The 25,000-nt window shown below is 40.0% G+C and overlaps 1 protein-coding gene across 1 annotated transcript in view; it reads left to right on the top strand.

The window, feature by feature from the left end:
* Positions 1–24,831, top strand: part of LOC311298702 (dedicator of cytokinesis protein 9-like) — a 26,380-nt gene extending 1,549 nt beyond the window's left edge. The window contains exons 2-7 of the mRNA XM_084421839.1: positions 2,311–2,427; positions 17,994–18,083; positions 20,157–20,239; positions 20,745–20,814; positions 24,508–24,603; positions 24,698–24,831. Of these exons, the coding sequence (XP_084277965.1) occupies positions 2,311–2,427; positions 17,994–18,083; positions 20,157–20,239; positions 20,745–20,814; positions 24,508–24,603; positions 24,698–24,724 (483 nt within the window). The 3' untranslated portion in view covers positions 24,725–24,831. The remainder of the gene's footprint in view (positions 1–2,310; positions 2,428–17,993; positions 18,084–20,156; positions 20,240–20,744; positions 20,815–24,507; positions 24,604–24,697) is intronic.
* The last annotated feature ends 169 nt before the right edge of the window (positions 24,832–25,000 follow it).

The raw sequence follows: 25,000 nt of genomic DNA, 5'->3' as shown, positions 1-25,000 counted from the left end.
CAAGCTTCCATCATCTCACTAACAAAACCTCTTTCCTGCTGTCCGTTTAATCCAATATATTCTGCTGTTCTGCTGACTTATGAACTTTATTCTGGAAACTCAGTGTGCTGTCATTTGTGAGCCTGTTGTGTTCAGTTAGAGTGTGTCTGTGTGTTTCAGAGTACAGCTGTAAGAAGTACACACACACACACACACACTCACTCACTCTACTGTGATGCCATTTTGAACACAACTGTGCAAACATTGTCCCATTCATGTTCCCAGGGATAAATAAAGGTGTGTGTCTTTCCCATTTGTGTTTGTACACATGCTATACTCCATCTAAAACTGTTTGGTAACATTTTACTTAAAGCCTTTATGTATAATCCATTATAAATGTTGTTTTATGCATTAATTATGCCTTGCAGTGCACCTTATCATGCATTGTATGGTCACATGAATAATTGTAACCACAGTTATAATACATTATATATAGCATTAAAACACGACAAACAACCAATTTAAGATGTAAGAAGGAATCTGTGAATATTATAATGCATTTTAACCATTGCATTATAATGTACATTATGAATACCTTTAATGCATTATACATAAAGGCTTTAAGTAAAGTTTTACCTATAGCTTTTTTAAATAATTGTTTATATTTGCTATAATTGGAAATTTTAATTAAATGAAATTAATTGTACCTCCGTCACACCACAGGGCCATTTAAAATAAATGAGTGAAGGCAAAATTGAATAAAATGCTGAGCTATGTAAAGAAACATATTTGACAAAACCATCTCATTAATGTAAAGGCTCCAGTCTTGTGAAACAGCTGAGTCACAGTTATCAGTCCAGAAAGGTGAAGTTCATGGCGTCTCTGGCGGTCATTACTCGAGAGTGAGTTTCTATCTTTTACGGTTAGTTTCATTATAGCAACAATAAAATCACCTGTCAGTCATATGACTGTAACTCAGCTCTCTCATATTTGAGTTAAAGATTAAATCGCCGAATGTCTAAAATATGTCTATGAGCACTCACAAACACATGCACTTCATCTCACTGGAAAGCTGAAAACGTGCCACGATAGAAGAGCTCAAAGACTTGTAGACGCAGGGTTTCATTTCATGGTTGCTTCAGCAAAAATGCATTTTTATCTTAACACAGTTGTTTAAGTTTAGTGTTGGTGGTGCGATATTCTCAAACGCATTGAGCTTTTAGTGCCACTCATTTCATTTCTGAACTGCCATGATACAAACAACATCTAACGTAATAAACCTTGCCAGGTTCACGTTCATTGGTTTTGGGTAAAACTGAACGCATTTTTAGTGCCACTCACTGGACATTTTACTTTGAAAGCGTCTCGAAACGTGCAATAAGCAACGTAATATTATTTTATCCAGCATGTTTCTGGATTAGTTTAAGAGTATTTGGTTTGCATGCTTATGACACACACACACACACACACACACACACACACATACACACACACTGGCGGGAGTGAACCTGTTGTGGTGTGTGTAAGTTTTAATGTTGACGTGGTGTTTGTGTGAGATTCTGGCCTTTCATTGGTCTATCCAGTTATGATATCATCATCAAAACAGCTCCGTCTCCATGGACGACAGCATCTGAGGTCATTCTGCCAATATCACTCCCAGATGTGTGAGTGGACTGTGTTATCTCACTTAGTCTTACACACACACTCCTCCTATACAATATCAGTGGAAACATATTACCAAGATCCTCGTCCAAAATTCCCATATTCTTCAGAGATCACCAATTTATCTTTACAGAAAGAAATGAGAAAGGGAGGATCGTGATCGCTGCACATTGACTGCCTGTTTTTTCAATTTGAGTTTTATATATATATATATATTACTCATACCAAATTACATATATATGTATATAGCAGCAACTCTGTTGTGTGATTTTTGCAAAAAGGTTGTTGCTCTTTTTGCTGTGATTTCTCTTCTCATTGTAACAGCAGCTTCTCTGATTGGTGGAGCTTCAGGATTATGAGCAGTGTAGTTCTTCACTTAACATTCAGAATTCATTTTTTATCATAAAGACTCCTTAGTTACTGGGTTTAAGTTTAACTTACTGGGTGAGAGGGAGTTGGTCATTGTTTCAGATAATGTTCCCATTAAACACCATTGATTCTGTACAGTCACAATGGTCAATCTTCAGGTGTTGCTCATTGGAATAATGATTCTTTATGGGACTTTATGGATCACTCCTTTCCTCATTTGATTGTGCTAATTCAGTTTTCATTCCCTGTGAGTTGCTGGAATATGAAGATCTGCTGAATGTGTGTGTGTGTGTGTTCCAGGTGAAGCCGCGTGTGGTGGAGCCTCTGGACTATGAGAGTGTGCTGGTTCAGAGGAAGACTCAGATCCTCAGCGATGGACTCCGAGACATGCTGCAGTTTCCTCTGGAGGACTTCCAGGTGATCAGGCTTTTACTGTGGGAGCCTATCCTATCCCATCCACTTTACACAGCACATTTATTGACAGGAATAATATGTGACCCGTGCTGGCAAAAGGATTCGGAATACGCACGGGATAACTTCGAGCTACAGGCAAAACATGTGAAAAATGGTTGATTTTTGAGGTTTTCACAAAACTCAATTTACTCAGCCTCACGTCCATCCAAGATGTTCATGTCTTTCTTTCTTCAGTCGAAAAGAAATTGAGGAAAACATTCCAGGAGTTTTCTCCATATAGTGACTTCAATGGGGTCCAACAGCTTCAAAGTCTCGACACGATAAGAGGAATAAGGGTCTTATCTAGACAAACCATCAGCCATTTTATAAAAAAAGAAACATTTATATACCTGTACTTTTTAACCACAAATGCTCGTCTTGCACTAGCTGTGATGCGTCACACATTACGGGTCACGTGTGACGAAGGTGGAAGTACCGAACTAGTGTTCGGCCAAAGCCAACCTGAAAGACTAAATCAAACGCCATTTACAAAAAATAAATAAATAAATAAAAGGTCAAACAACGATGTTGGACGAGAAAATCTTCCCTACATTTCTGAACCGGAACACATGTGACCTTTCGACGTGATTACGTAATGCGTGAGGTTGTGGACAGCAAGACGAGCATTTGTGGTTAAAAAGTATATAAATGTTTATTTAATTTTTTTTAAATGTCAGATGGTTTGTCTAGATAAGGCTCTTACTCCTCGGCTGGGATCGTGTCGAGACTTTGAAGCTGCACTGAAACTCACATTTGGACCTTCAACCCGTTGGACCCCATTGAAGTCTCTATATGGAGAACAATCCTGGAATGTTTTCCTCAAACACCTTCATTTCTTTATTGACTGAAGAAAGAAAGACATGAACTACTACTACTAATTGAACTACTCCTATAAGCACTCGTCTAGCGGATCGCAATGCTCCAAATAGCAATTAAACATCTAAAACTATCTTTTTTCGTATGTTTTTTGAGAGGAGAACCTTACCTTTGTCCATTAAAAAACAATCTTACTCGCACTGACTGACAGATCCGAAGCGTGTGCATAAAGACAGCGCGTGATCCCGATACACACACAGAATTACAGCATTTCAAAATATCTGTCTTGGCAAGATAACGCAAGCATTATCTGTTATGTCTGAAGTGAACGTTTGGTTAACTGTTGGGGAAAACCATTTGATGTGTGACCTTATTAGATCCGTGCAGTACAGGTCTGAATACATAGGCTGTCTGTTTCATTAATGTTAATCAAACAATTGTGGTTTCCTTAAAAAAATAAATAAATTACAATATATATGTTTCCTATAGATATACAGGAAATATTTGGTTTTGACTTGGTTTGTGCCAAGTGTGGTGTTATTATTACCAGGGGTTTTAAGGTATTGTTGCTAATTTTGTTTTGGAACCTTCTGAAAACTTTCTCTTGATTTTTCTCAAAACTGACTTCTCTGACTCTATCGACTTCAAACTGGTGCAGCTCAGTCATTTTTCTGTCTGATTCCAACAAATCATACATCATTTTGAAGGTTTGTTTTAATAGAAAATGTGAAAATAACTTTTTTGTATAAATAACTCATTTTTGAAAGTTTGCTCATTGCGACTCATTTTGCCAGCACTGTTCACATATACTGATGAAAGGTCTGAATCCGCAAGACTAGTTTACACTGGTTTGTGCTGGTCTAGTGGGTCTTTTCAGTGAGCTTATGTGTTAACTTGTTAGTGACACGTGTTAACTATAAGCTGAAAGCTCTAATGAGAGATGCAGACTTTATTCCTGTATTTGACGAATGCTTTTCATCTGCAGTCGGATGTTAGGGCGTCCCACTGGAGCAGTTCAAGCGCTTCGGTATCGTGATCTCAGATCCTGGGTTATCTCTACTGGGAAATGGCTCTGTGCACTGTTGTGGCCCAGTTCATTAACCATCGTGCTGTCAGAAACCCTGAGGAACATTTCGCTGTCTCATCGAGTGCTTCTCAGAGACGTTTCTAGCCGTTCTTCAGTACTGGGGTTAACAGGTCCCTGTCAGAGAAACTATGTTTCCATATTTTGATACTGTTTATGTCTTTGCCTGCAGTTCAGGGTCATTCACAAGCATCGTATGCAGTAAAGAGCTGCTTCACTGCTGGCAAACGGCAGAAGACTGTTTTCTTTCTTATACAATAGGCTAAATATTCCGTTACTATTTCAATTTGAGTTCGTAACCCCCATAGACACTGAGGGGGACAAGTCCATCCCCAATCATTAGACATCATTAGAAACAGCCTTCGTCAATGTCGAAATTATTGAGATGGCCAATCAAATCAAAGACGGCGGGTCTTACTGTTCAGAGGAAGATGAGTGTGAATTCAAGCGTGATGCTTTAATCTTTACAGTCAAAGAGTGTGTGGGAAGATTTAAGTAATTATTATGTTTGATGTTTGACAACTGTTTTATGATGAAAATGTTCAAAACTGACAGTAATATCCAGTGATGCAAATTCATATTTAACTGCATTGGTATGTTAAAATCCCCCTGTGGTGAAAATCCAGTTTTTAATGTTGTTTATGTGTCTATGTGGTGTTTTTAATATGCTTTAAGACAAACCATGTGTAAATTCATAAGTCGACACCATTGCTGAGTATTTTCTCCTTAAAACTGCAGTGAACCAAAGACAGTCTCAAAAACACGGCTAGAAATCGCTGGTGTTTCTGACGTGACAATCAGATCAACGTGTGATCGTCAACCAGTGGATCTCTGAGCTGAGTGAGTGAGTGGAGGCGGGGCTCATTTTAGCATATTCATAGAACCGAGTAAACTAAACGAGGCAAGGGGGTAGAGTTACATTCAAGCTATTTTAAGGCAAGAAGAAATTATTTTTCAAGGAAAAAACATTTAAATATGTCATTTTGGTGATCAAAGATGAGTTTTAAGGAATAAAATTATTGACTACAGGGGGACTTTAACTAATTATTAAGATGTTCAGATAGTCTCCTTGCTGTTTTTCCACCACATTCATAATTATGATTTTGCCGGTGTGCTTTCGCTGTAATGTATAACAATGTTAGCAATGTTTCAAATAATATTCTTTCTCAGCCCTGAAACTCATACTATTTTTCAATTAAAGAAAATTGAAACACACACAAACGTGGACACATTTGTGTCCACTAATGGCTTAAATGAACGATTTCCAGTCGATTGGGAAAATCTTTGGTTTGGGGAGAGCTTCATATTACAGCATTGATCTCTGGGCTGTTGTGTAGCTGATGATGTGTTGATTCGCTCTAGAGGATTTCATTTAGCATAGATGTAGTGCTGGACTTCACTGTGAGGGTCAGACAGCTGTTACGCTCGCTTATTGTATGACAGCCTTGACCCTTTTTCCTGAGAGCCATGACTACAGCTGTACAGTGTGATCAGAGAAACTACAGCAGACAGCGAGAGAAAGAGCTCAGGATGTGGATGTGGAATGTGGAATGGGTCATTGTGTTGGGATGCTCATAGATCAGGATGGACAGAGCCTAGGGTCATGAGATCTGTAGCTCAGGTCACCGAGTCTCACTGTTCACAGGTTGAAGTTGAAGTCTGACATTTTTTTATGTTACTTCCTGTCCCATTTTAAAGTCTACATGAAACAGAAGTTGCAAAAGTCTTCTCTTCTCTATTGTGCCGTATATCTGAGTGAAACGGCTTCTGGAACAAGAACAAATGTTGGGCGGGGAAATTTTGTCTGTGTGGAATTGATTGGATGGTTGTGGTTTGCTATTGTGAGTGACAGGTTGCCCCACCCTCATCATCAGAGAAGAGGGAGGAGTTATCTGTCTAACAGATGAATCATTTATAGTCAATAGTAGGGGTGTAAGAAAAAATCGATACACTTGAGTATCGCGATATTTTATTTTGCAATACTGTATCGATTTTCAAAAACGCAATATCGATTTTTTTTTTTTTACGTCCAAAAATATTCATGGTAAGACCGTAAGACAGTGGTTCACGTTTATGTTGTTTAAATCCCTACCACTAGATAGCTATGCTGAGACGCACCACTAGTGTCCTCGCCAGGCTCGCCTATAGGCTCGACATTTAGGATTGACAACGGACCGGAGAAAGCGTTGAGAGCGACCGAGAGCGTCAAAAAGTTGGGCAGTTCATTTATACAAATATCAAGCGAAAAACGCAGTCGGCAGCCAATTGCTGTGAGGTTCGGGATGTGACGTCTGTCTTGAGAGTTTAAACATATGCAAATTGTGCCGGAGTTTATGCTGGATTTAGTGCGTAAATCATTTTGTTTACAAATTAGACGTTGTGCAGTTGTTATATATATGTTAAATATTTCATTTTGGATGTGTTTATTGTGATTATATTGGCTGGTTTTATAAAAGTTTATACAAGACTTCCGGTTATGGCGCTTTGCTGAAGAGACGCACGAGTTAGCCCCGCTGTAATCTGTTTTAAGATTTCTTAAATATATTCCAGTTCCGTTCAACTTTCGAGCTCACTTTGTTTATAAGTGAATACTGTTCACGATGTCACCTAAACGAGCAAAGCAAAAGCCGAAGAAAGTAGAAAATACAGAAGATACCTCCGACTCCGAAAGCATGGAAGAGGGGGCGCACCTTACACATGGCGACGAAGACTCTTTGCCGGTTAGTGGAGATCAAGCAGGCGGCTTACACGCTGATACAAGTGGTATCTTACAAGCAATAAACTCAATGAAAGTGGATATGACTTCTCAGTTCGAAACTGTCCTTTCAGCTGTACAAGAAATCAAAAACCAAGTTGCAGAGTGTTTCGGAAGATTAACGCAGACAGAGGAACGCATTTCTCAAACGGAAGATTCGGTCTCCACACTTCAATCAACGACCAGCTCTCTTGAAAAGAAAGTCTCTGCGCTTACTTGGAAAATAGATGATTTGGAGAACCGTAGCCGACGCTCCAATCTGAGGCTCCTAGGTTTACCAGAAAAATCCGAGGGCAACGATGCATGTACGTTCTTAGAAAGCTGGCTATCTGAAGCACTGGATATGGAACCACTCCGAAAGCCACTGGCCATAGAGAGGGCCCATAGGATCGGTTATATGCGAAAAACTGCAGCCGACGCGAATTCAACCCCGAGAGTGATGATCGTGAAGTTTTTGGACTATAGAGACAAGGAACGCGTGATGCGTGCGGCCAGAGCAAAAAAAGATGTACTGTTCAAAAATCACCGAATCATGTTCTTTCCGGACCTTTCTGCTGAAGTGAACAAACAACGGAGGCAATTCGACGAAGTAAAGAAGAAGCTGCGAGCTAAGGGACTGATGTATGGATTCATCTTTCCAGCACGCCTCCGAGTGACCGTTGATGGCCAGGCTCACGTCTTTCAAAGTCCGTCAGAAGTTAACGACTTTCTAATGAGCATGTAAGATGGTGCTATTTTCTGTTCTTTGTTCACTTTCAAGAACACATAAGCAATAGACAAATCAATAGGTTGAATTCCTTATAATGGGACGATGTAAATTGCACAGCGGGGCTCAAATGCGATGCGATTCACCGTACGGATCTTTTCCCTAAGTTAAATTGGGTAGATTCAGTTAAGGAAGTTAGAAGTAAAGAATTGTTTGGATTTGCTGGTGGTTCTCGGCAGGTCGCAGTTGTGGAGTTAAAGTGTTTTTTTTTTTTTGTGTGTGTGTTTTATCTACTTTAAATTGGATGCTTATAAATATGTTGTTTATTTCAGTTTGTTTTAATTCTTATCCTTACAAGGTACAGGTGATTTTTCGTTTTAAAATATGGAAGAGTGTTGGATTATTTCATAATATAAAAGGAAATGACAGATACCATTGGGGTTAAATTTATTTCGTGGAACTGTAGGGGGCTACATACTTTTTCTAAAATCAAACAAGTGATGTCCAGATTAAAGCAACTACAGTCTAAAATCGTTTTTCTTCAAGAAACACATCTAATGCCCAAAGACATATGTAGAATACGTAATAGGTGGCCTGGTCAGGTATTTGCAGCTTCATTTAGTTCTCAAGCGAGAGGGGTAATTACAATGATTCACAAATCAATTCCATTTCAGATGGATAAGACAATACAGGATCCTTCAGGTAGATACCTAATTGTTCAAGGAACATTATTATCTAAACGACTGAATCTTATTAATGTTTATGGCCCTAACGATGACGTACCCAAATTTTATAGTAACCTCTTCTTAACTTTATCCACCTTTTCTGGGTTTTATGTGATGGGAGGAGATTTCAACTGCACATTGGATCCAATTAGAGATCGTTCATCTGGCCTTGATCAATCCCATAAACAGACTAGAAAGACCCTAAATTATTTTATAAAGGATTTAAACCTTGTTGAAATATGGAGACATTTGCACCCTAAAGATATTCAATATTCTTGCTTTTCCAAAACACACCAGTCCTATTCTAGAATTGATTATTTTCTTATTTCTGTAACACTTATGTCATACATTACTGATTGTTCTTATGATTCTATTGTAATTTCAGACCATGCCCCTATTTCACTCACCTACATTGACCCTAAATTACTAGGAAACCCTCCAAAATGGAGATTTAATCCCAAATGGCTCCTAGATGATCAATTCAATAAACATATTCTACAGCAGATAGATATGTATTTTGACATTAATACAACACAAACATCAGCTAGTATAAGATGGGAGGCTTTTAAAGTCTTCATTAGAGGTGTTATTCTAAGTGTCACAAGTAGTAAATCAAAAAGCTTTAAGAAAGAATTGACTGAACTGGATACTAAAATAAAACTTTTAGAAAAGACCTTATCAAATAAAAATGACTCAAATATTCATCAGGAACTGCTCAATCTTAGAACTAAATATAATGAACTATCTGCCAAAAATGCAGCAGCTAGTCTAATGATGTTAAGACAAAATTATTATGATCAAGGTGAAAAGGCAGGGAAATTGTTAGCTTGGAGAATTAAACAAAAGCAATCAGAAAGAACTATAAATTCTATTGAAGACAATTGTGGCATCATTACAGTGGACCCAGTAAAGATAAATGACACTTTTAAATACTTTTTTGAGACTTTATATTCCTCTGAATATGCAGATAACAGTACACAAAAAGAATTTCTTGACAGTCTGTCTATACCTATTATTTCTGAAGAGACAAAACTGTCTCTAGATATGGACATAACAGAAGAAGAGATCACAGAAGCCATCAACAGTTTAACAGCAGGTCGAACACCGGGACCGGATGGCCTTAATGTAGATTTTTACAAGAAATTTAAAAGAAAACTTGCCAGACCTATTTTAGATATGTTTAAAGAATCCTTTGCAAATGGTATACTCCCAGAATCCTTAAGACATGCTCTCATTACACTCATACCCAAGCCTAACAAAATAAATACAAAATGTGATTCATTTCGACCAATCTCATTACTTAATACAGATGTTAAAGTACTAAGCAAAATTTTAGCAAGGAGGTTGGAGACACTTCTACCTAAGATAATACACAGAGACCAAAATGGATTCATTAAGGGTAGGCAGGGTTTTCATAATGTTAGAACCTTGCTTAATGTTTTATATCTTAAAAAAGGGGCTTGTGATGCGGCCATTCTTTCCTTAGATGCCGAAAAGGCTTTCGACAGGGTGGAATGGCCGTATCTATTTGAGGTCCTTAAAAGATTTGGGTTTGGGGAAATTTTCTGTAAATGGATTAAGATACTTTACATGCATCCTATGGCTGAAGTACTAACTAACAATATAGTTTCTAAGGCTTTTAACATCCAAAGGGGTACTCGTCAAGGGTGCCCCCTTTCACCCCTTCTTTTTATCTTAGCAATTGAGCCACTTGCCATCGCGGTAAGATCTCATAGTAATATACTAGGTATCAGATCAGACACAATAGATTTGCGCATTTCGTTGTATGCAGATGATGTAATTCTATACTTGACAAATCTGGCTCACTCCATCCCTTCTCTAATACGACTTCTTTCGCTCTTTGGTAACTTTTCTGGTTATAAAATAAACCAATCTAAATCATGTATCCTGTTACTGAATGATGGTGATAGTCAAATACCAACTGTAACACAGTTCAATGTGGTAGATTCCTTTATTTATTTAGGAATTAAAATAACGGCGAATATAGATCATATATCTTTGGTTAATTACCAACCTCTTTTGAACACGGTCTCTAAATTTATTGAACGGTGGAAAAATCTACCTATATCGCTAATTGGACGTGTAAATATAATAAAAATGAGCGTACTACCTAAAATATTATATCTGTTTCAAAATATTCCTCTCTGCCCTCCAACCTCCTTTTTTACAATACTTCGGAGATCATTCACTGACTTCATATGGAATAATAAAAGAGCTCGTGTTCGGTTATCATTATTGTACTTGCCTTATAATAGGGGTGGTCTTCAGTTTCCGAATCTACAGTGGTACTACTGGGCAGCACAGTTACGATCGACCTTATATTATTTCTCATCTGAACATTGTGCATCTTGGGTGGATATTGAATCTTTCTTCATAAAGTCAAAATTACCCCTTAATCTCTACCTCTATTCGGCAGACATTAAATCCCTCAGAAAAGATAAAGACGTTCTATCTTTTAACCCTATCCTCATTAATACAATTAACGTCTGGTGTGATGTATATAAATATCTAGGGCAGTGCAATACTTTATCATGTTTTACTCCAATATGGGGAAACAAGCGTTTTAAACCAGCTAGATCTGACCCTGGATTTAAAATGTGGTTTGATAAAGGGTTACAGAAAATTGAGGATTTCTATAGGGAAAAGGATCTAATGTCCTTTGCCGAAATTGTAGCGCAATTTGATATTCCCAAAAAACATTTTTTTAAATTCCTTCAATTTAGGAGCTATGTTTCTTCCTATCAAGGTGCAAAGCTTACAAAACCTAATAAGACACCTCTTGAAGAACTGTTATCAAAATCTGCCCAAACTAAAGGTTTAATATCTATGTTTTATAAAATGTTAGAATCACACTCTAAAGAATCATCAGAATCTAAATTGGCTTCCTGGAGAGAAGATTTAAATGTAAACATTCCCTCGGATGTTTGGGATGGAATATGTACGAAAGCTCATGTACAAACAGTTAATAGTAATCTTAAATTAATTCAGTACAACTGGATTATGAGAACTTACATTACTCCAGTTAGGTTAAATAAAATTAACCAGAATATCCCAGATACGTGCATCAAGTGCTCAGATGATAAAGGTACACTTTTGCATTGCATGTGGAACTGCCCAAAGGTGCAGGAGTTTTGGAAGGAGGTGGCTATATTTATTTCTCAGATGGTGTCTATAAATCTACCAATGAAACCCGAAATTTTTATTTTGGGAATTATTCCTGAGAATACTGTGGACCATGGCAGCACTCGTAAACTTGTTGATATTAGTATACTTCAAGCAAAGCGTCTAATAGCCTTGTATTGGAAGAAAGTGGAAAAGCCATCTATCGTACAGTGGATCAATAACATGTCCTTCTGTTTAGCTATGGAAAAGATAACTTATATCTTGAAAGGTAAAATTTCTTCTTTTGAGAAAATTTGGACACCCTTTATATCCTTTATATCAAATTCGGATTTTGGGAATGTACTAAATAAGACAGGAGAAGACAAGCTAACTTGACACTTGACCTATCTTATTTATCCCCCTTTTCATATTTTTGTATTTTTTATTTAAAGAAAACATTGTTAAATAATGATTTGTTGTATGCCTTCTATGCGTGTTTTGTATTTTCAACTTCCCCTTCGTACTGTATTACTTTCTGGAATAACCTGTGTTGCTATTTAAAATAACCTGTGCCTTGTTTTATTTTATTTTATTTTATTTTATTTTATTTTATTTTATTTTATTTATTTATTTATTTATTTATTTATTTTTATTTATTTTATTTTTTTATGAAAAGATGTAACCATAATATTGTTGTATTACATTGTTATAGTTTGATACATCTCAATAAAAAGATTGTTAAAAAAAAAAAAAAAAAAAAAAAAAAAAAAGTTTATACAATTGAAAGGATATCTTTGCTTGGTGCATTTGGAAACAAAGCTTGTCTATTTCTAAATGTAATCGCGTGCATCGTTCACACCAAACGCGAATAGAGCATCTGGCGCGAGTGATTTCAATGTTAAGTCAATGCAAAGACGCGTTTACGCGCGTCTGGAAGTCCTGCGGCACGAGGCGTTTAGCGCGGCGCGGTTGGCCTCATTCGCGCGTCCAGTTCTTTTAAAATCTTTTATCACATAAAACTTGATTTCAATATATGACACATTCATTTTGTTCACTTTCATCCACTTTCATTCATTTTCGTCCAGTTCACGTTGTTGTTTTGTATTGTGACAGGGGATATGTACCTATTTTCTTTTATTATGGCCTACTTGAGCATATAAAAATTTGCTCACTAAGAACCTGTGAACCACAATCCCAAACTGGCAGTTTGATTTTCTGTGTACTGAATTGTTTACCTAAAGTAAACTTCTTTGACTTTATGCACATCATGTCTTTTTTTTTTAAATATTTTTAATATATTTTACTTAAAAAAAATCCAATATATCGCCTTATGCACAGTATCGAAATATATTGCAATATATTGAATCGTGACCCATGTATCGTGATACGTATCGTATCGCCAGATTCTTGCCAATACACAGCCCTAGTCAATAGTTCCATTTTGATTTTGTGGTGACTTTAATACAGAGACCGTGGTAAATGGCCCATCAGTATGTTGACGTTCTGAAGAGTGAAACTGTGGATCTGTAGTGCTTTAAAACATATTGCTCTATTTATCTGACAGTATATATTGAAAATGGCTCAACCAACGCTGTGAGTTTTAGACGGGACCTCTGGTTTGAACGAATAAGGCTAGTGTTTGGGAAACCTGTCGATTAACAGTAATTATTTTTGCAATTCCAGTTGGTGCTACTAGTTAAGAATGGGCATAACTATGCATTTCCAAAATCAGCTAGTTGCTGGGTTGCCTTAGAAAATTAGGGCTGCACGATTAGTCATATTTTAATCACGATCACACTTTCTGCTTTTCTTCATTAATTAAGCATTATCATCAGTGACCACACTCGGACACATTTCTAACCGGCATGCATCTTGCGGTGATCACCGGTGATAGGTTCTGTGCCGATTTTGCTCATCTCAAACAAGCCTATTGTGTTCTTGTGTTAGCAATGGTTCCCTCCAATCATTGTGTTTTTGTGTTAGCAATGGTTCCCTCCAATCATAGCAATGGTTCCCTCCAATCATTGTGTTTTTGTGTTAGCAATGGTTCCCTCCAATCATAGCAATGGTTCCCTCCAGAGAAAGACGTGAAGCCATTGTCACTTTGCATCAAAATGGCCTCACATGCAAGGAATCTGATGCAAAGAATATTGCACCTGAAAGAACCATTTACCGGATCATCCAGAACTTCAAGGAGAGAGGTTCAGCTGTGGTGAAGAAGGCTTCAGGATGTCCCAGAGCATCCAGCAGGCGTGAGGAGACAGCAGGGGGTTTCCAGTTCATCTGCACAAACACTGAGGCCAAGACTTCAAAGAAGGCCTGGAGTCAAGAAGGGCACCAAAGAACCCACTTCTCTCCAAGAAAACCATCGTGGACTGACTGATATTCTGCAGGAACTGCGAGGACTGGACAGCAGAAGACTGGTGCAGTTATTTTCCCTGACTGTTCAGGACATCTGGGAAATCAATTGGAAAAAAAAGTGAACGCTAGCATGAGTCCTGTGTCGTTCCAACAGTGGTCCCTCAATATAGTTTTACAAAATCCTGTGGGAAACACTGATCATTTTATGAACTTTACTCCAGCGTAGTACAACAAAAGTTCCTTTTAAGTCAGTAAAGCTTTTAAGGCCAAATTAAAATATCCTTGGACAAACTGCATTTGGGCTTAGCCCTGAATGTTTACAATCTCTGACTCCGCCCCTGATTCTGCCTAAAAACACTGTGGGGAATAAAGAAAGGTATCAAAACGACCTGCAAGATCAACTTCTCCCAAAGATCCGGGAGAAATTTGGTAATGATCTGTTTAATTTCCAGCATGATGGAGCAGCATGTCACAAGGCAAGAGTGATAATGAAAATGAAGTGGCTCTGAGATCATTACATTGAAATGTTATATCCATGGCCAGGCAACTCCCCGGATCTTAATCCCACATAGAAGAACCTGCGTTCCTCTGTTGTGTGTGTGTCTCGTGTGCTGCTGATCTCTAGTTCGTGCTCGTTCCCATGTGTTCATCGCTCAGCTTACCTTGAACCTGTGACCTTAGCGCACCAGTCCAGGTCTTTACCACTGCCTGAATCTCCATCAGCTCTATCACACTGATGTCCTGTGCGTGTGCGTGCGAGTGTCAGTGTGTGTGTCAGTGCGGGTGTCAGTGGGCGTGTCAGTGCGAGTGTCAGTGTGTGTGTGCGAGTGTGTGTGTGTGTGCGGGTGTCAGTGGGGGTGTCAGTGGGGGTTTCAGTGTGGGTGTCAGTGGGGGTGTCAGTGTGGGTGTCAGTGGGAGTGTCAGTGGGAGTGTCAGTGTCAGTGGGGGTGTCAGTGCGGGTGTCAGTGCGGGTGTCAGTGCGGGTGTCAGTGGGAGTGTCAGTGTGGGTGTCAGTGCGGGTGTCAGTGCGGGTGTCAGTGCGGGTGTCAGTGGGAGTGTCAGTGGTAGTGTCAGTGGGCGTGTCAGTGCGAGTGTCAGTGTGTGTGTGCGAGTGTGTGTGTGTGCGAGTGTCAGTGGGGGTGTCAGTGCGGGTGTCAGTGGGGGTGTCAGTGCGGGTGTCAGTGGGGGTGTCAGTGCGAGTGTCAGTGGGCGTGTCAGTGTCAGTGTGTGTGTGCGAGTGTGTGTGTGTGCGAGTGTCAGTGCGGGTGTCAGTGCGGGTGTCAGTGGGGGTGTCAGTGGGAGTGTCAGTGGGCGTGTCAGTGCGAGTGTCAGTGTGTGTGCGAGTGTCAGTGCGGGTGTCAGTGGGGGTGTCAGTGGGGGTGTCAGTGCGGGTGTCAGTGGGGGTGTCAGTGCGGGTGTCAGTGGGCGTGTCAGTGTGTGTGTGCGAGTGTGTGTGTGTGCGAGTGTCGGTGTCAGTGGGGGTGTCAGTGCGGGTGTCAGTGCGGGTGTCAGTGCGGGTGTCAGTGCGGGTGTCAGTGCGGGTGTCAGTGCGGGTGTCAGTGGGAGTGTCAGTGGGAGTGTCAGTGGGCGTGTCAGTGCGAGTGTCAGTGTGTGTGCGAGTGTCAGTGCGGGTGTCAGTGGGGGTGTCAGTGGGGGTGTCAGTGCGGGTGTCAGTGGGGGTGTCAGTGCGGGTGTCAGTGGGGGTGTCAGTGCGAGTGTCAGTGGGCGTGTCAGTGCGAGTGTCAGTGTGTGTGTGCGAGTGTGTGTGTGTGCGAGTGTCGGTGTCAGTGGGGGTGTCAGTGGGGGTGTCAGTGCGGGTGTCAGTGCGGGTGTCAGTGCGGGTGTCAGTGCGGGTGTCAGTGCGGGTGTCAGTGGGGGTGTCAGTGGGAGTGTCAGTGGGCGTGTCAGTGCGAGTGTCAGTGTGTGTGTGTGTGTGTGTGTGTGCGAGTGTCAGTGCGGGTCAGTGCGGGTGTCAGTGCGGGTGTCAGTGGGGGTGTCAGTGCGGGTGTCAGTGGGGGTGTCAGTGCGGGTGTCAGTGGGGCTGTCAGTGCGGGTGTCAGTGGGGGTGTCAGTGCGGGTGTCAGTGGGGCTGTCAGTGCGGGTGTCAGTGGGGCTGTCAGTGCGGGTGTCAGTGGGGGTGTCAGTGGGGCTGTCAGTGCGGGTGTCAGTGCGGGTGTCAGTGGGGCTGTCAGTGCGGGTGTCAGTGGGGCTGTCAGTGGGGCTGTCAGTGCGGGTGTCAGTGGGGGTGTCAGTGCGGGTGTCAGTGGGGGTGTCAGTGGGGCTGTCAGTGCGGGTGTCAGTGCGGGTGTCAGTGCGGGTGTCAGTGCGGGTGTCAGTGGGGGTGTCAGTGGGGCTGTCAGTGCGGGTGTCAGTGGGGGTGTCAGTGCGGGTGTCAGTGCGGGTGTCAGTGCGGGTGTCAGTGGGGGTGTCAGTGGGGCTGTCAGTGCGGGTGTCAGTGGGGGTGTCAGTGGGGCTGTCAGTGCGGGTGTCAGTGGGGCTGTCAGTGCGTGTGTCAGTGCGGGTGTCAGTGCGGGTGTCAGTGGGGGTGTCAGTGGGGCTGTCAGTGCGGGTGTCAGTGGGGGTGTCAGTGGGGCTGTCAGTGCGGGTGTCAGTGGGGGTGTCAGTGGGGCTGTCAGTGGGGCTGTCAGTGCGGGTGTCAGTGGGGCTGTCAGTGGGGCTGTCAGTGGGGGTGTCAGTGCGGGTGTCAGTGGGGGTGTCAGTGCGAGTGTCAGTGGGGGTGTCAGTGCGAGTGTCAGTGCGAGTGTGCATCAGTGTGAACAATAAGTAGATTATATGAACTGACAGTTTGACAGTTTTAACGGTTTTGCAAACGAAAATAGTTCCAAACAAAGCAGAAACGTTGCATCTCCCAGCAACACACAGTGGTGTGAGTGTGTGTGTGTGTGTGTGTGTGTGTGTGTGTGTGTGTGTGTGTGTGTCCTCGATGACTCCTGCAGTGTTCCTCTCCTCTTCACTGTGATTATCATCTCTCCAGGAGGAAGTGGGGCTTCAGGAGAGGAAGTTTGGGAACAGGAGGGCTCTATTGTGTGTGTGTTTTCTCTGGAATGCCATTAACACTGTTTTCCGCTGAATCTGAGACACGCTGACCCTGGTGACGTGGAGAAGCACTTAACTTCCAAATATAAAACATCAATAGCAGAATCATTTCATCTCTGATCTCTGATCCCTCAACCCTTGTCAAGATGCCGTGTTTCGTTTGGCAGGAACAGAAAACTAAGGGATAGTGCAAAATCAGTGAGGACCAAACAGTGTGAATGTGTTTCTCATCTGATTCGCTGTATGCTGGATATCGTTTATGTATACGTTTAATACCTAGTGAAAGCTTTCTGGTTGCACTCTCATTCATCTCAATTACATTTGCTTGAATTGTTTTGTGAGGGTACACACGTTTGAATGGCCGTCTATAGGGAAAGATGTTTTTTGCAGTCAAATGGTGTCATTCATGATGAGCATGACTCTCACTTTCTGAAGGGATGGAGACGATCGGTTCATAAGAGCCGAAGTCCTGCTGATCTGGCATGAGTCAGGCTGGGGAGTTTTGCTGTCAAACTGTGTTTGTCCAGCTCTAATGCTTCTTTCATGCGAAAACTCCCTGCATTGGATGGAAATTGTTCTCTATTGTTGTTGTTTTTGTATTTATTTTTTATACTGTGTAAAAAAAAAATCTGATTAAATGTGTGATTTCATGTTTCAAGGCATAGTTCACCTAAAAATTTAATTTTTAAACAATGTTGTTCCAAACCTGCATGATTTTCTTTCTTCTGTGGAACGTAAAAGGAGAGCATTTGAAAAACGTTGATCATCACTGTCACTTCAGATTACTTTGTGCACATCCCTAATCTGTTGGTGTGTGTTGGGTAGGATGGCAGTTTAGATGTGCATGTATCATGTTCTGTGTGTGTGTGTGAGATAGTAACCCAGTGTGTGTGTGTTCCTCAGGTGTGTTCAGTGTCCCGCCAGACCCGGACGCTCTGCTCCTCGATCCCTGCTCACGCTCTCAGAGACGCTCAGAGTCTGTTCGTGCAAGAGGTGAAACACACTCTTTCTGAATACACAACTGTACTAATTTTACCTTACAGGATTTTGTACATTTTTCCTTCTCAGTCATAGTCAGACGTGTGTGTGTGTGTGTGTGTATATGTGAGTGTGTGAGTGAGTATGTTTTTGTGTGTGTGTGACTGTGTATGTGTGTGTGTGTGACATGCTTAATATTGTGAAGATCCACTGTCCACTGTGATTCTGTACATGTATTTAACTGCATCTATAGTATTTGTGTCCCTATTTGTGTCCCTGTAAATCATTCCTTTTAAGTTGGCTTAAATACATTTTGTGAAGAGCACAGCACATATTGTTCTATAACAGTATTTTAACATTTGACACACACACACACACACACTTGCTGCACTCAGAGGATTTCCTCTGATGTTTATAGAGAGGACTTTGTCCGAGATTGACCTTCATTTCACGTCACACACACACACACACACTCCTAGTTGAGTGGAGAATAGAGCTCTATTGTTCTACAGATATTTCCACATCTCTATTAAACTGACTGGCAGATAGGTATAAACTCTAGGGATACTCCCAAATTCTCTGAGTACAGACACACACACACACACACACTGATGATACTGGCAGACGCAGGGCTGTTCTCCAGCAGAATATATTGAACAGATGGTTTAATGTGAGATTTCTAGTCTTTGTGAGAAGCTACCTTCAAAAGAGATGGATATTAAAATACCTTAATAATCAACATTTCCCTTGACACCTTGCAACATATTAACACTGTAAAGCCTGACATATGAAATAATAGTCAGAAGAAAAATGCATTTTCTTTAAATGGAACATTTGAATGATTAATCGTTAAAAGATCGCAATCTCAATTCAAACATTCACATGCTCTTATTTCTAAATCACAGTGATTCAGATCTGTGTTTATTAAAGCTTTGATGAGTCTGATCACAGTGACTCTGGTAGTAGAAAAGAGAGTAAATCACCTTATGAAAGAAACTTGACACTTCAAATAAAGATTGTTTCATTACGTCGTTACACCAGTAGGTGGCGACAAGTGACTGTTAGAAATGTGTTTGTCATTGAATCATTCATTCAAGAGATTCGTTCAAAAACACTGATTCATTCAGTAAAGAAACAAGTGAAGTATTTATGAGTGAGTCATTGAATCATTCATACACCATTCACCTTTAAAAAAATAATAATAATTCAAATTAATTCGATATTTTTAAATGGACTGCAGCAATTAACATACATGTTATTTTACATGTTATTTTATTTAGCATTATTGCAAAGCATAAATGTGGTGTGTGTGTGTGTGTGTGTGTGTGTGTGTGTGTGTGTGTGTGAATATTGAGTGGTTTCTCTGTTTGACTTGTTTTGATCTATGTTAGAAACGGGTTTTCTTGCTCCTGTCTTTCATCTCCTTTCCGTTCTTCCTAAAAAAAAAAAAAAATCAGATTGGACACAGAGTAAAGGATTGAGGGAATAAATGAGATCTTTTTGAGCTCACGGTGACTCTGCATAAAACAGTGACCCAAAAATAGTAATGCTTTCCTGTCAGAAAGGAGGAAAACTGTGGAAGATGTGGTTATGGTTCAGTTCTGCTTCTGATCCCACTCCAGTTCCTGTCCACTCTTCATTATTTACATTGACAAAACATACACAAAAATACTTTGAATATATGTGCACACATCAAATTAAATTAGTTAAATCACGTCTAACATAGAAGTTTGTAAATATGTCTGTGTGTGTATGCGTATATACTGTATATACACACATATATTATATATTGTATATTTACAAACTTTTATGTTGGATGTGATTTAGTTGATTGACAGCATCAATTGACACAGTGGCTTTGGACAGGTTTTAATGTGAGGGCGGTAGAGAGGAATGATGGAGAGAGAAAGAAGGAGATTGAGCAGAACTGAACCCTCATCTCCTACTGGAGCAGCACAGCTCAATGTGTGTGTGCTCTCGCCGAGACTCCTTGTAATAAACAGAGTTTGTGTAGACAATTAATTGCAGTTGTATGTGCTAAAGCTAATGCTAATGCTAATGATGGCAACGATGTGTTTGTTTTTACAGTGCATCAAGTCTTACATCTCTGACTGGCTTGTTGTCAACTACAAATATGAGGATTATTCCAGTGACTTCCGTCAGCTTCCCAGGTGAGAACGCGTTACGGCCTGTGTGATTATAGCTGTAGGGTGTGTGTGTGTGTGTGTGTGTGTGTTTGATTGTCAGCTCTTGGAAAGATGTGTGTGGTGGCGATAGCAGGAAATGTGTTTTTCTGGGTAACAATAGAGCAGAGGAACAGGGAGTGAGGTCATCATCTCCACATTCACACACACTCACACACATTCACACACACACACAGACCCTTCAACCATTTAAATGGACATCTGTTTTTTTCATCTTTTAATGACACAAAGTTGATCAGGATGAGAGAACGGCCAAGATCTGATTAACTGAGAGAAAAAGAAAAAAAAACACTTTCATTACAAAGTCATTTCCAAACATTACATAAAGCTGAACGGATAAGAAGTTTAAGATAAGACGTCATTCCAGTATATCGCAAATTAAATTAAATGATTACATTTCACAACTTTTGAGCGGTGGTGTAAGTGCTGTTAGTCCCGTGTGAATCTGAATCTGTGTTTGTTTTGTTTACAGCAAAGTGTCCAGACCTGATCATTTAGCACAGCATGTTTTTGAGGTGGATGAAGACGTGGATAAAGATGAGGTAAATCTAAAGCTTTATGAAATAAACACAATGGAGAAAATGAATGAGTTTATACTTACGGACCCCAACTGTTGCAATCTATAGTAAAGCAAAGACATTTCAAAATGTTGACTTTATAATTAAAAGTCCCACATTATTCATAAAGTAAATTTTTTCCTGATTAATATTGGTATTTTGAAGGTAAAATATAAAATAAAAAAACTATTTATTTTTGTATTCTAATAAATTAATTCAGTTTGCTTTGTAAATGTCTCCTTGTAACCCTTGTCCCAGTGTTCCTGTAAAGTCAGTTATTGCTTCTTTAAAAACTTCATCATATTTTTACTTACACTTCATAATATTCCCTCTGATACCACAGACCCCTTAGTCTCATATTGAAATACTTGCCAGTTTTGTATAACTCAAGAGATCCGTCCCAAACTCCTTCTCTTTCAATGTGCAGCATTACCCCAAAATATCATTAGGCCTTTTTCTTTTAATATTTTAAACAGGCTATGATATGAGATGCACTGACACTAATGCCATACTATTTAGGATAATATGTAAGTTGTACCAGTGGATCCAGGTTTTCCCAGAATGCACATGACCTGACATAATCCCTTCTGGCTGATTCCTTCCCAGAATTCATATTTAATTCTACTGATCAGCTTCCCACTCAAGTTTGAGTCACGTTTCTTATTTTAGGCCATATGTGTGCAGTACCTCAGTCTGATATGTCTCAGCTCGTAGGTTTGAGGAGCTCTATAGCTGTGTTGTTGTGCAGAGTTTTGGCCTGTGCTATGCATGGGCTCGTTTGTCTAATTTGGTTGCTGACGGATTTCTTGTGTTTATAGAAAGTTGAGTGTGTTTTGGCATCGCAGTAAACAAACAGCCAATCGCTGATGGCCATCCAACGGCACAGCCAATCATAACAGCTCGCCACATCAATGTTTTACATCACAGCCCGTTACAATCATAGGCTGTTTTCACAGACTCTAACATTTAATAGTGATGGTTGCTGAGGTTTGGGGCAGTCGTGGCTCTAACTTGGATGGGTTACATACAGAGGACAAATTCTGAATGTGAGTTACCATATTTGACCTTCACATGTTAACAAACCCTTAACCACAAGTATTAAATGATGACAAGTTTATGTGAATGATAAAAATCAAAGTAAATCATTATAAAAAAATGATAATTCCACGGACTTGCATTGAAGGAAAGCCCAGAGTCTTATCTAGATACCAAGTGTCACTAACTTACAACTTACGTACACAACACTAAATATGTTTGTATTGCGCCACATTTAGTTGGAACATAGCTCTACATATAAACTAAATATTAACATCCACCGTCAGCTCGTGGTTCACTTTTGCTGTGAAACCTTTTATAAAATCATGTTCAAATGTGCAAATATGATCATCAGGCTTTTGATGAAGGTTTATTTGTTTATATCTTTCAATCATAATTGTATTGGATTGCATTATATGTTTTAAAACTACAGAGCTTTGATCATAAAACTAAGCATTTAAATATTATCTTACTAAGACAGTATTGGCAGATATAAAGCAATGACTGATATTAATATGCATTTTATGCAGGTAGTCACTCTGTAGTCATAAAAATCTCATTGATTTAAAGTTTTCTCATTTTGAGCCTCTGCATAAAATTTGTGTTTTTTTTTTTCTCCTCGAGTGTGAGCTCCATATTGTCACGATATCAGACTATATGAGTCATATAAACCTGATCAAAACACTCTCACATCCACAGCCCAGACTGTCCAAGGCTGTATTTTGATATATCTGCTGACTGGAAAGCGCAGATAGTGTTTGTTCTGTGAGGTCCATGAAGCATCCAGACTCCTCTGCCCACACACACGATCACAGCACAAGCATTGCATCTGGTGTGTGTCTGCAGAGTCTCAAGAGTACAGCGATAAGGAGTGTTTAACTGGTGATTCAGAGACAAACTGACCCATTGTACCAAGTTTAACCTTCTATTGTTCTTGCTGGGTTTTTCAGGTTTTTCGGCACCATTTCACGGCTGAAAGACATAAAGGCCCGTTCACAGCAAGAACGATCACTATAACGTTATAACTATCATTAGCATCCATATCAGCAGACCATAAAGTTACGTCATCTGCCGCTTCAAAAGCAGGAGGAATTCTGATTGGCTGTCAATGTTTTTATTAGATCATCAGCTGGAAAAAAAAAATCATTCTGAAAGTGATTTGTGATGGATATTTTTAATTAATCAACTTTAATTAATCAACTAACATTTGTTTTTCTTGCAGGAACGACATTCATATGCTTTTAAATGTTTCCAAACTCTTTGGGGAAAACTTGTGACTTTGATTGTGTGTGTGTGTGTGTGTGTGTGTGTGTGTGTGTGTGTGTGTGTGTGTGTGTGTGTGTGTGTGTGTGTGTGTGTGTGTAAATAACAATTAGGGAAGTGAAACTAGACAGATGACTAGTTCTCAAACCTTGTGATAAGTAATCACACAAATCAGAGTTTGCTTGTGCCAGTGACAGAGGGAAAAGGTTGGGGCTTTTGAACCAATTGAACCAATCATATTGAAGGTGACATGTTAGTCTTATTTGTTTTCTCGATTCTATAAAAACGGTTGTATTTGTGTTTTCTGGTGGGATTCTCAATGGAATTTGTCTGAGATCCTCCGGCCTTGCTTCTTGGGAGAGATTCCCTGAGAACTGCTCGGGAAGATCTCCTGGCCGTGATTAAAGCATTTAAAGGACATTTGCAGGTCTGTTTGTCGATTATTCCTGCGCAGGAAGCTAGTTTTGGAAGTGAGCTAGTTTAGGGAAGCAAGTTAGTTAGAGTAAAACTCGGCCAGTTGTCGACTGAAGAAGCAAGAGCTAGAGTATAAAGGAATTGGGTGTCGATTTGTAGACGCCCCAGATAGTTAGGTTTAGGGAAAAATCTACTACAGATTTTGTTGGCTATCCTTTTATATTTAAAAAAACGTTAGAACTAGCCTAGGCCTACAGTATATCTTGATCTTTATTGTTATCAGTATAGCTATCGTCCTTGGTGTAAACAGGCCTTAAGAGTACACAACAGATTTTCTGATTATTTCTCCTTTTTAATACATCTTTTCTCAAATATTATACATTTTGTTTATTAGCAGGACATATCGACACAGTCTCATGGCAATTCATAACTCTTTTATGCTGTACGCTTTGGCAAATTCGTATGAATTTGTACAATCTCATTTGTACCTTTAGCACTGCTTATGTCCCAGTGAGGGTTACATGTATAGGTGGAGTCATGGGTGGACCTTCACGCTCATTTAAAAAAAGTAAAAATAAATCATGTTTCATACAAATTGAGATTGCCAACTTGTATAATGTAATTAATAGCATGCAGTTCTCCAGATGTGGTCCTCTCTGGAGACCGTTTGCCATTTAGGTTTTTAACGTTTTGATTTCTATAAAATTCGCTATATCCAAACAAATTAGGCTTACACTAGCAGTCAAAAGTTTAGAATAATTCTGATTATTTAATGTTTAAAAAATGTGTTCTGTGTCGTTCTTTGAGTCAGGTTTATCTGAGGCTCTGTTCAGTTGTGGCTCTGGATTATGTTCTTTCTCCCTAATTTGACTCCCACTTTGTTCATTCTGCAGGATTAAACACACAAGCTTTGGACTGTCATCACAAAACTCTCTCTTGTTTTTGTGTGTGTGTGTGTGTGTGCAGGACACGGCCTCTCTTGGCTCTCAGAAGGGTGGTCTCATTAAACAGGGCTGGCTACACAAAGGCAACGTGAACAGCGCCATCAGCGTCACCATGAGGGTGAGATTCCTCACTTCTGAACATTGTGTCTATGTTATGACTATGCACTTGTTTACATTTCATGTCTCATTTGCACTCTTCTTTTTTCACTCAGTCTTTAAAAGAAGGTATTTCCACCTGACGCAGCTGGGCGACGGGTCATATAATCTCAATTTCTACAAGGATGAGAAGATCAACAAAGAGCCCAAAGGAACCATCTTCCTGGACTCCTGTATGGGAGTGGTGCAGGTGTGTGGACAGAAACGCTCATCGTATTAATGTCACAACTGTGAACTCTTTGTCATGTGACCACATTTTCATATAGAAGTCTTAAAGGTACAGCCTGTTTAATTCTGAGGATTAGAGAGAGGCTGAAAATGTTTGCCGCAAGAACCCTTGTGAAAAAGAAGTGTGCTTT

This window comes from Rutilus rutilus (genome assembly GCF_951802725.1).
Source record: "Rutilus rutilus genome assembly, chromosome: 10".
In the NCBI taxonomy this organism is placed as follows: domain Eukaryota; kingdom Metazoa; phylum Chordata; class Actinopteri; order Cypriniformes; family Leuciscidae; genus Rutilus; species Rutilus rutilus.
Note: the sequence above shows the minus strand (reverse complement) of the source record. Positions and strands in the feature narration are given on the sequence as shown.